At 41.2% G+C, this 12,158-nt stretch overlaps 1 protein-coding gene across 1 annotated transcript; it reads right to left on the reverse strand.

Annotated features, from left to right (window-relative positions):
* Positions 1 to 629: 629 nt before the first annotated feature.
* LOC121050644 lies at positions 630 to 7,327 on the reverse strand. The gene is made up of 2 exons (XM_040511428.1): positions 7,024 to 7,327; positions 630 to 741 (listed from the first exon to the last, which is right to left on the reverse strand). The coding sequence occupies exons 1-2, from the start codon at positions 7,287 to 7,289 to the stop codon at positions 630 to 632; spliced, it is 378 nt and encodes a 125-aa protein (XP_040367362.1). The 5' UTR covers positions 7,290 to 7,327.
* Positions 7,328 to 12,158: the final 4,831 nt, after the last annotated feature.

The following is a 12,158-nucleotide window of genomic DNA, read 5'->3' on the forward strand; positions in this document are numbered from 1 at the left end:
GCAACCAAAATGAATAAGTACGGGGACAAAGGATCCCCCTGCCTCCAGCCCCGTGAAGGAGAGAAAGTAGGCCCTGGTTTTCCATTTAGTAAAACAGAGAATGAAACTGTATTCAAGCATTTCATTATCAAGTTAACCCAACTTGCAACAAATCCCATCTTAAGCATAACAGCTTGAAGAAAATCCCACTCAATACGATCGTAAGCTTTGTTCATATCAATCTTTAACCCCATATCAAAATCTATGCCACTTCTCTTGTTCTTAAGATAATGAAATACCTCATGAGCTACAATAATGTTGTCTTGTATTTGTCTGTCATGAACAAATGCAGCTTGATTAAAGGAAATAAGAGAAGGAAGGATGGATCTCAACCGGTTAGCCAAAACCTTTGACAACACCTTATAAGAGAAATTGCACAGGCTAATTGGTCGAAACTGCCCAATCTGATCAGGGTGAGGGACCTTAGGAATCAGCACAATATGTGCTTTGTTCATGGAATGGATTAAGGAGCCGAAATTGATGAAATCCATAGTAGATTGTGAAACCACAGAACAAACAACCTCCCAGTAGGTTTGATAAAAAGTACCTTGAAAACCATCTAGTCGCTGTATCTTTTCTCCGTGGCATGTTCATTTTTGAAGACGGTTGATTGATTTGAACAAAAGCACCAGTCTTTGAATGTTGAAACCTCTGGGAAAGGCAACCCATGCTTTATTGTGCATTAGAGCCTTTCCTAGAACCCTATTCCATAAACAAACAAACCCAAACAGTATCATAGATTATGATGACAGGTACTGCACACACATATGCAAAAGATCTTTTCAAACAAAAAAAAAAAAACATTGTAACAGCATGTTAGGGTACGAGCCCTAACTTCCAGATCAGAGAAAGAGTACAAAGAAATTATAGAGAGGAAATCTAAGAAGAAAAGAAATTGTATTGCAATCTGATATCAATTCGTACAGATTTGCCAGCATACGTAGCTAGACGATAACATGTGAGACACGTGTCAGTAGGACACTGGTAACCTCAAGATAGCCTAACAGCTCATAGATTCCTCTTCGATGTAAACAAAACGGTGCGTATTAACCTAATGACTTAAATAAAGAAAATAGAATAACTTGTCTTAGTCAACTGGTAAAGATAATTCTTAACTTCATAACAACTCTGCCCCCCTCAAATCGAACTTGACCACAAGTTCAAAACTGTACTGTAACTCTCACAACACATGGGGTTGATCATGGCCCTCCACATCAGGATTAAATGTTGGATACCTGAGTAAGATTGTTTCTGCCTCTTCCCAGGTGGCTTCTTCTGGTGTAACTCCCAACCACTGAACCAGCCAATGAGTTACAGCTGCCCCCTTCTTTTTGAAGATTCTTCTATCAAGAACAGCTACAGGCTCCCACCTGGGGTTCTCAGGATCACATATTGGAGGGAGCTGTGCAGCCACTGTAGCGGTTTGACCAAGCTTTTTCTTCAACAAGGAGACATGGAAGACATTGTGAATCCTAGCTGATGGTGGTAGGTTGAGTCTGTAAGCCACCTTCCCAATTCGTTCTAACACCTCAAAGGGACCATAGTACTTCTGTGCCAGCTTATGAAACACATTCTTATGCATAGAATGTTGTTTGTAGGGTTGCAACTTTAAATAGACCCAATCACCTACCTCAAACTCCCTTTCAGTGTGTTTCTTATCGTAGAAGTTCTTCATTCTAGACTGAGCCAAATGAAGGTTTCTCTTGAGAGCAGAGAGTATGGTATCCCTATGTTGCAGTTGATGGTCCACTGCAGCAACAGAAGTTGAACCCGGCAGATAAGGAATGATGGATGGAGGTTCATATCCATATAAAGCTTGGAAAGGTGTCATCTGTATAGCAGAATGATAGGCTGAATTATACCACCACTCTGCCCATGGCAATACTTGTACCCAACCAGTTGGTTTCTCACTTGTCACACACCTAAGATATTGTTCCAAAGTTCTGTTGAGGTTTTCAGTTTGTCCATCAGTCTGTGGGTGATATGCAGATGACTTGTCAAGCTTGGTACCCTGCAATTTGAAGAAGGATTCCCAAAATAGACTGAAAAACACTGGGTCCCTGTCAGAAATAATGTGCTCTGGCATGCATGAAGTCGGAAAATTTCTTGGACAAACAGTTTTGCCACTGATGCAGCAGTATAGGGGTGAGACATGGGTATAAAATGGCCAAACTTAGTCAACCTGTCCACAACTACCCAAATGACTGTTTTTCCTTCAGAATTTGGTAAACCATCAATGAAATCCATTGATATATCAGACCAAGCTCTTTCAGGAATTGGGTTAGGCTGAAGTAATCCTGGTGGTTTGACTGTTTCATAATGGTTGATTTGACACACATGGCAATCAGCTATAAACTTTTTGATGTCCTTATGCATTCCAGGCCAAGCAAAGGTTCTGTGGATCCTCTTGTGAGTTCTAGACCTACCTGCGTGACCTCAAGTATATCCACCATGTAATTCTTCCATAATCTTCTTCCTCCAATCATTGGTCTGAGGTACAAATATCCTGTCCATATAGATGAGCTGGGAGTTGATGACCTTAAAGTTTTTTCTGTTTCCCAAACCATGATTGAGATCATCCAATATCTTAGAAGCTTCATCATCCACCAAGCAATCCCTCTTCATTTCATCTACAAACTGATGTACAGGTTGTGATACTCCAGTCAATGCAGACAACTCCAATTTCCTTGACAAGGCATCTGGGGCCACATTATTTTTACCAGCCTTATACTGTATAGAATAATCATAACCCATCAGTTTGAGCAACCACTTTTGCTGAGCTGGAGTGGTGATTCTTTGCTTCAAGAAGTGCTCTATGGTTCTATGGTCAGTGTAAATTTTGAAATGGTGACCCAACAAGTAAGGCCTCCAGTGTTGGACTGCAAACACCACAGCCAACATCTCTTTGTCATATACTGACAAAATGGAATGCCTTGGAGCCAAGGCCTTACTGAGAAAAGCAATTGGATGCCCTTCCTGAGATAGAATTGCCCCAATCCCTCTTTCTAATGCATCACATTCCACAACAAATTCTTTATAAAAATCTGGGATAGCTAACACTGGGGTAGAAATTAAAGCTTCCTTGAGCTGCTCAAATGCCACTTCCGAATCTGCATTCCATTTGAAACCATCTTTCTTCAACATGTCAGTTAGAGGCTTTGCAATCACCCCAAAATGTTTCACATATTTCCGATAGTAACCAGCCAAACCTAAAAATCCTCTTAGCCCCTTCAGTGTTTTTGGTTTTGGCCACTGCTTAATACACTCAATCTTGGAGGGATCCACTGCCACCCCTTCAGCACTAATAATGTGTCCTAAATATTCCACTTGTGCCACACCAAAGTTACACTTACTTTCCTTGATTCTTAAAGAGTTCTGCTGTAATTTGTCAAAGACCAGCTGTAAATGCTTCACATGATCTTCCAATGTAGGACTATATATGAGTATGTCATCAAAGAAAACCAAAACGAATTTCCTCAAGAATTCCCTGAGAATGTCGTTCATAACAGACTGAAATGTTGATGGGGCATTAGTGAGCCCAAAAGGCATCACTAAAAACTCATAGTGACCAGAATGAGTTCTAAATGCAGTTTTGCTGACATCTTTTTCACACATCCTAATCTGATGGTAACCAGATCTCAAGTCCAACTTGGAGTATATTGTTGCCCCGTGCACTTCGTCAATCAGCTCATCCACTACTGGTATAGGGTACTTGTCCTTCACAGTTGCCGCATTCAAAGACCTATAGTCAACACACATTCTCCAAGTTCCATCTTTCTTTTTAACCAACAGAACGGGGGAGGAGAATGGTGATACACTAGGTCTAATGATGCCATTTTCCAACATTTCTTGTACTATTTTTTCAATTTCTGCCTTCTGGAAGTGGGGATATCTATAGGGTCAGACATTAATGGCTGATGTGTTAGCTTCCAACTCAATCCTATGATCTTGTGTCCTTGCTGGTGGCAATGTGGTTGGAGGTTTAAAAATATCAGCATATCGGTGTACCAACCTTTGAATTTCTGGATGAACAACATCAGTAGCAGATTGCATGGAGATAGGACTTAATTGTACCATTATGGCTTCTTTCTCTTTTTTGAGCAGTCTAATCATTGATTTACAAGATACCACTGTGGCTTGTGCCTTTGTCTCTCCCTGCAATGTGTATTGGGCCTGGTTACTGTAAAATTGCATTTTCATGGTTTCAAAGTTCCAGGTGATGTCCCCAAGTGTTCTGAGCCAAGAAGCTCCCAAAACTATCTCACAACCTGAAATAGGTAATATGTAACAGTCAGCAGAAAAAATGTACTGTTGGAGCTGCATCTCAACTCTTACCTGACCCTTGGTCTGCATTATAGCCCCACTAGCTAGCTTGACCTTCAGTGGCTTAATGTCAATAATTTGAGCTCTCATTTTTTTAAGCAAGGATGGATGTATGAAATTATGAGATGCGCCAGTATCAATTAGCACATGCACCATCCTTTTGTTAATTACACCCTTGAGTTGCATAGTATCAGAATTATTCTGTTCCCCATTACTTGCAACTGAATTTCAGGTTCTGGGATGTCTTCCTCATTTTGAACTTCTTCTACAACTTCATTATTAGCAGGTGCAGGTAAGTCCACCTCATCTTGAGTCACTTCAATGACCATAAGCTGGCCTTTCCTGCAGTTGTGGCCCGGTCTAAAAAGTTCATCACAAAAAAAACATTGGTTCCTCGCTCGTCTTTCCTGATATTCAGCTTGGCTCAATCTTCTATTCCCTGCGTTGATGTTGTTGCCTGGAGCAGAAACAGTCACATCATTATTCCTAGGTGAGAAATTCTGTGGTCTTTCTGAATGACTCTTATTGAAACTCATTCCACTTCTTCCTAAAGCAGCAGGAATTGTGGTTGAAAATGACCTGCTTCCCATTGGGGTTTTGGCTTGGTTTCTATGCCCTGCTTCCCTTTCTTCATAAATTCGAGCTAATTCACAAGCCTCATAGAGTGTTTTTGGTTTTTGAGCCTTAACATCTGCTCTGATCTCACTTTTCAACCCTCCCAAGAAACATGATAAAAGCACCTGTGGAGAAAAACCAGGGGCTCTCCGTGAGAGTTTGGTAAATTGTTCCTTGTACTGCTCTACATTTCCGGTCTGGCTCATTCTGGCTAGGGCTGCTTGATAATCCACAATATTATAACCACTAAACTCCCTCATCAACAGGTTTGCCAATCCTGCCCAAGTGGAAGGGAATTCATGTTTGAACATATACCATCTGTCAGAAGCCTTGTCTGCAAGGTGCATGGTTGCAATTGCTAGCTTTTTTTCCTCAGGGATTTGGTAGAATTCAAAGAACTGCTCTGCCTTGTTTAACCATTCCACTGGATCCCCTCCACTGAATACATGAAATTCTAATCTCATCTGCCTCATTGTAGGTAAATTGGGATCAGTTGGATGTTGATTTGGATGCACAAACTGATGGCCACAAGGATGTGAGAGAGGTGTACTGTAAGGCATATAGAATGGAGGTAAAGCATATGAACTCTGCAACTGTGATGAATTCATAGGTGGAGTTGTGGGAATTGAAGCAACTAAGCTGTTGTGTGGCTGGTAGGGCACATATGAATAAGGGTTGGTCTGAGATGAGCTCATCTGTGCTGAGGTGTGGTTTGGGAGGTATGATGGTATGGCAAAAGGCAAGGTGGGATGAACTTGCTGAGGAAAGTTGATGGCTGTGTAAGGATAAGGACCGGAGTAGTTTAATACAAAGGGCTCAGTCTCACTGTAGTGAGTGGTTGTAGCATTTCCACATGAATTGATATTTTGGTACATGTTAGGTACTGCAAAGGGCCCCGTGAAGTGATTAAATGGTTGAGACCCAAAATTTTGATGCTGAAAATACTGTTGTTGCACACTAGACCCTGATTGAGTAGTTGGGTTACTAGTAACCTCTTTGTTACCCAAATTATCTGACACACCAGACCCACATATCATAGCACCAGTAGTTTGCACAATCCCAGCAGTATTCATCGATTCAGAATAAGTATCACTAGTAAACCCCAATATAACATCACTATGACTCAAAGATACTGGATGATTAATTGTAGAGGGTTTGGAAATACTACCCATTCCAATAGTGGTGGCAGATGAAGACGTAGCTAACACGGAAGAAGCTGATGCAGTGCGTCCCTTTAGGTTAGTCCCTGGAGTACCCTCAGACACGTGTAGGGACCCAAATTTTAGTTGTGGTGATCCGATCTGAGCCTGACTAGACTGAGGTGACCCGATCTGAGGTTGAGGGTGCTGAGCCTGAGCTAACAGTGTGCGCATATCCTCTAAGATCTGGTGGCGTAATGATGCGACTGATTCCTGTATATCAGTCACCGTTCCTTGAACTGTTGCTATAGATTCCTGCATAGCAATAATTTTGGCAGCCGTCTCATCCTTGTGAACTTGCAGGTCAAATTCCACACTAGAAAGTTCACCAGAGATCTGTGGTTGAGCTCCAGCACAGCACCTCCAGCTCCCTTGAGCTTCACCATCGCCCCAGAAGAAGGGCTCTGATACCAGATTGTTAGGGTACGAGCCCTAACTTCCAGATCAGAGAAAGAGTACAAAGAAATTATAGAGAGGAAATCTAAGAAGAAAAGAAATTGTATTGCAATCTGATATCAATTCGTACAGATTTGCCAGCATATGTAGCTAGACGATAACATGTGAGACACGTGTCAGTAGGACACTGGTAACCTCAAGATAGCCTAACAGCTCATAGATTCCTCTTCGATGTAAACAAAACGGTGCGTATTAACCTAATGACTTAAATAAAGAAAATAGACTAACTTGTCTTAGTCAACTGGTAAAGATAATTCTTAACTTCATAACACAGCAACAGCAACAATACCAATGATGATCATAACTGAACTATATATGAAGATTAGTACAGGCCATAACAAATTTTTTTTATTTTTTTTTGTAAGAAAATGTAAGCAGAGATCACACTCACCGCATAGACATTAAAGTGCGAATTTTGCGGCGCTGCAACTCCTCCGCAAATTCTTGGCGTTCTCTCCTCAGAGCCTCAACCACAAACTCCGAGTCTAGCCAAGATAGGGCAAGAACCCTATTGAGATTAACCGCGATGTCATCGACAGAACCGATTTTGGATTTTGAGGCGACTCTGCGCGGCAATCGGAAACAAACCGACGATGAGGATTGCGGTGATACCAAGGGTGGTGGAGGTGGAGTAGCCAAGCGATCACGTTGAGACATGTTGCAAAGCGCGTTTCAGGAAGATAGCGTAGTCAGAGAGAGCGAGAGAGTCCCCCGCTGCTTCTTATTTATAGGCGTATAATAGACGCGTAGTAGTAGGAATAGACGCGTATAATAGACGCGTAGTAGTAGGAATAGACGCGTATAATACATGGGTATAATAGACGCGTATAATAGATGCGTATAATAGACGCGTATAATAGATGCGTATAATAGACGCGTAGTAGTAGGAATAGACGCGCATTGCTTTTTTTCTACGCTACAGTATACGCGTATTTATTTTTAAACCCCCCTTTTTTTTCTTTTTCTTTTTCTTTTTTACTAGGCAAATGGTTTTTTCGGAATAAAAAAAAGAAGTTGGGCAAGACCCTTTATAAAAGCAGCTTCTCAAGTTGAGTTTTAATAAAAATTTTAGGGGATGTGACCAGTTACCCATTTTTAGCCCAATATTTGCCCAATCACTCCACCTTTAACTGTTTGTGCCCACTTACCTAATTCGACTGTGTCAAGACTCATCTAGGCTTCGGAAAAAAATGTTATTACGGTAGTGCCACTACACTAAAACCGCACGACTCATCAGTTACCCATCTCAATCAAACGTCAAACCGATTCAAATCTCTTCCTCCCTCCATACGCAATTCTCTCTCTCTCTGCCTCACTCCCTCTTTCTCTCTCTCTCTATGTCACCTGGATTCTCACCGTTCTACGGTGACGACGCTTCAAGGTCCGGCAGTTGAGTTTCTAGTTTTTTCGGCTTGGAAGATATCGGAACAGGTAAAAACTCAATTCCGACTCCGTTTTCCATTTTTTGTCATGTTTTCTGAGGAACCTATTACAAAATCTTCCGTTTAAGGTAGTTTGAAGTTTCATTTTGGTGACATATCTGTGAAATTTCTCGAACGACTTTGCATATCTGTGAAATCGGTGAAATATAGGATTTCTGGTTCATAATTGAGAAAATCTGATACGAACGTTGTTTGTCGATTCTAAACAGTTAATTTAGATAAAATGAGGTGTGATTGAAAGACTATTGTGGAGTAGACCTAAAAGTTGTTACATTAGTGCCCCCCAGTAGGCTTCGTATTGGGGGCCAATGATCACTGCTTTATTCATTGATGGAATGGAAACTGCTATTCCAAAGTAAATTTACTGTGAAATTGCAGTAGTCGATTATTGAATCAAATTGTGTGGTTTGTGTCAGTTTAGTGGGGGGCAGTAGACAAATTATTGACCATCAAAATGTGCGATTTTTGACATTAATTGTTGTTTTGAGTGTGAATAACTTCTATAAACTGTGAAACATAGGATGCGGTGTAATGTTTGATGCAAATTGTGAGGTTTGTGGCAGTCTAGTGGGGGGGCAGTAGACATATTATTGACCCTCATAATGGGGGTTTTTAGACATTAACTGTTGTTTAGAGTGTGAATAACTTCTATAGTCCGTGAAACATAGGAAGCAGTGTAATGATTGATGGTCTACTGGGGGGCAGTAGACACATTAGTGCCACCCAATAATGTCTTTCTTAGGAGACAGTCATCATCTCTTGTTGATTATAAAATGATCATTTTGGTTTTCTTTGTGATAAAGTGCAATACACTGTGAATCCTTGAAACTGGTCCAAGTTTTGATGGTTTAGTGGGGGGCAGTAGACATATTACTGCCCCTCAATAATGTCTTCATACGGAGTCAGAACCCTTCTCCTAGCTATTTTAGAGTGATCATTTTGGTTTTTTTTTACTTTTGTGTAGAATGGGTACACCAAATTCACCTTGATGAGTGACTCAAAAGAAGATGATTGGAGTTCAAAGAGTTTAGATAACTGTACTAAGACAATGTTTAACCAACCCCTGCAAAAAAAATTTGTCAAAATAAGAAAGAGGAAGCGACAACAGGCAGAACAGATTTCTGATAAAGAATCTGCTGAAGAAGAAGTCAATGAAGATTCAGGACAATCGACTGAAGATGAATCAGAATCAGAAGGTGAATAGACAACGAAGAGGTTTGTAATCAAAACAAGACAACAACCAAAAAGGAAGCCAGTTCAAGAGGAAGTGGATTCAGAAGAAGAAAAACCAAAGAGGAAGAAAGCCAAGAAGCAAAAGAAAAGGGCAATGAAAAAAGAGCAGGAAAAAGAGACCCAGAAAGGAAAGATTGAGTGGAAGCAACAGAAGTGCACGCTCAGTGCATTCTGGAGGATGGTCAATGCACACAAAGATAGAATACCAGACAAAACAAAAGAGATTTTGATTGGTACCTACTTTGGTGAAATGATGGAACCGTTCTGGCAGGACAAGATAACTGAGCTCTAGCTCCACAAGCATGAAGCGGACCTGGAGATACTCATAAGGCACTTCGACCGAACAGACAACAAGTGGAAGTTTGGGGATATTGTTATGGAAATAACGGAGGAGGATGTCACGGCTTTATTTCACCTTCCGGCTGAAGGAGAAGTGTTCAATGTGAACAGGAGGGTGGTAAGGGAAGAGATGGAAGACTCTCCAATATTTGGCAGCCCTTTAAAGACGCAGACTATACTCAGAACAAAGGTGGAATCGAAGCTGGTAACCGAGTTGACAAAGCCGGCAGAAGAGAAAGATGCCAGGAAGATAGCCGTGCTAATGATCACATATCTATTCAGCACATTCTTCTTCACCCGAACTGGTGCTCAGATCACATGGGATATGGTCGCCGTATGTGAATGGATTGAGACCATAAACATGTACAACTGGCCAAGATTAATTATGAACTTCTTGATGGAAGGGTTACAAAAGTATAGGAGGAACAGTCCATCTGTTTTGAATGAATGCCTTCTTCTCATCTATTACTGGTTCCTTGAGAAGACCAAGGCAAAGACCTGGATACCTAGAAAGCAGAATGAAACTCCACGATTCATCAGATGGTCAATAAAGGAAATATTTAGCCTGGAGCAGATGTACATGAACGAGAACTTAGCCGTGGTAAGCAAATTACAAAAACATTACATCTATGTTATTTTCAATGTTTACTACATAGTACTGACTTGTTAAATGTAACAGGATCTGATAAAAGCTGGACCATGGCCTGCGAAAATTAGACTGGAAGACCTCGAGCTGGGTGATGAGGTGCAGGACACACCAAGCTTTGACAACTGGGTGAGTGGCTCAACTGAGCTTGTCTGCTGCCAGTAATTGGGGGGCAATAGATACATTATTGGGACCCAGTAATGTGTTGACCTAGTAATGGGCCAGTAATAGATACCAGAAGCAAAGCCTATGAAGTGAATAACTGATGTTTGTTGGTTACATTTTAAAACATTGAATTGTTTACATGGAGATATGAGCTTTTATGGTAGTCTACTGGGGGGCAATAATATTATTACTGGCCCCCAGTGAACACATTATTGGGGACTAATAACTTGATGGTTTTGGTTCTATTTTTTGCAGGTACCCCAGGCAAGCCAAGCGGAAGAGGAACAAAATGAAACATTGAGTTGTTTACATGGAGATATGAGCTTTTATGGTAGTCTACTGGGAGGCAATAATATTATTACTGGCCCCCAGTGAACACATTATTGGGGACTAATAACTTGATGGTTTTGGTTCTATTTTTTGCAGGTACCCCAAGCAAGCTAAGCGGAAGAGGAACAAAATGAAAGGCTGACGGGGAATATCAAGGAACTAATCAGAGAGATGGAGGCAGCTATTGGTGAGACAAAGCCCACAAAAGAAATGGAGGCAAAGCTAGCAAGGCTTGCCAAAGCAAATGAGGAACTGAATGCGCAGAACAAAGATCTATGGGGCAAGCTGAAGGTTGCCGATGAGAGGATTAAAGAGCTGGAAATTGAAAAGAGGGTAAAAAATAACCTCATCAGGGCGTTGTACATCTGGCTTGAAAAGGAGAAAGGAGAGGTCCCCCCACCACAAAGACAACTTGAGATAGTTCATTTCATGCCGAAAGTGGTCCCCCAAGATGAAGTTGAGGATGAAAATCCAAACTTTGGACCCAGCGTCGGAGAGGAAACCCATTATGCAGCCAGTGTGGGAAAGTAGACGGACACGGTGACGTTTCCGTTTCCTATTGCACAGGAATTACCTGAACAAGAAAATGAAAGCCGTTTTCAACCGGGGCAACAAGAACATGGGAATGAAGAGGAAGATGAATAGCTCGATAACATCATAAGGATTATTGCTGAGAAAGAAGTGATGGCATTAGTCGGAAAGGAAAAACAGAAGGAAGGGACCCATGCTGAACAGGAACAACAGAAGAAAACTCCGGAGATACATTCTATAGTGAAGAACGTGAAGACATACAGGAGGGCTGCCAAGAAGGCTAGAGAGGAGGAGTGGGAGTACGACACTCTGGAAGAGGCAAAAATGACAAAGCGAGCTGCACCTAAGAAGGTAGGAATCATGCCACAAGCCCAGGGAAAATTTCACAACAAGATTAAGATTAAGGGAGTCAAATGCGATAAACAAACATGGAAGACACTGGACCCAGCAGTGGCAAGGCACTATCGAGACTTCTTCAACGTTGCTGTGAAAGACACGTAAGTACACAGCCTGGTTTAAAATTGGTGTAACAATTCAATTTCCGTTTTTCATACTGATAAAATCTGCATTGGAATCAAATGTTTCTATTTGAATAGGACCGAGTACTGGATCAGCAGTGATCTTCTACGCTGGATCACCAAGCACGACCTAAGAGTAATAATCCAAGAGGAGGCACTACACCAAAAACGTTAACACACAACACTTTTTGCACAACGGAAAAAAAAAAGTGTTGTGTGATGAAGAAAAGTTAATCACACAACATGTTTAGTAAACTTACGTTGTATAAGGTGGTTAAAATTCTGAAGTTTTTGTTTAGAAAGTCATTGCACAACGGTTACA

Source organism: Rosa chinensis, chromosome 7 (genome assembly GCF_002994745.2).
Source record: "Rosa chinensis cultivar Old Blush chromosome 7, RchiOBHm-V2, whole genome shotgun sequence".
Classification (NCBI taxonomy): Eukaryota; Viridiplantae; Streptophyta; class Magnoliopsida; order Rosales; family Rosaceae; genus Rosa; species Rosa chinensis.

What these genes read in the sequence shown, in the direction of transcription:
- LOC121050644 (XM_040511428.1), bottom strand. Translation starts at nt 7,289, where the DNA reads ATGTCTCAACGTGATCGCTTGGCTACTCCACCTCCACCACCCTTGGTA. An exon ending in CGCACTTTAATGTCTATGCG is followed by an intron (nt 742 to 7,023) that starts GTGAGTGTGATC and finishes TTTATGGAATAG; the next exon opens with GGTTCTAGGAAAGGCTCTAA.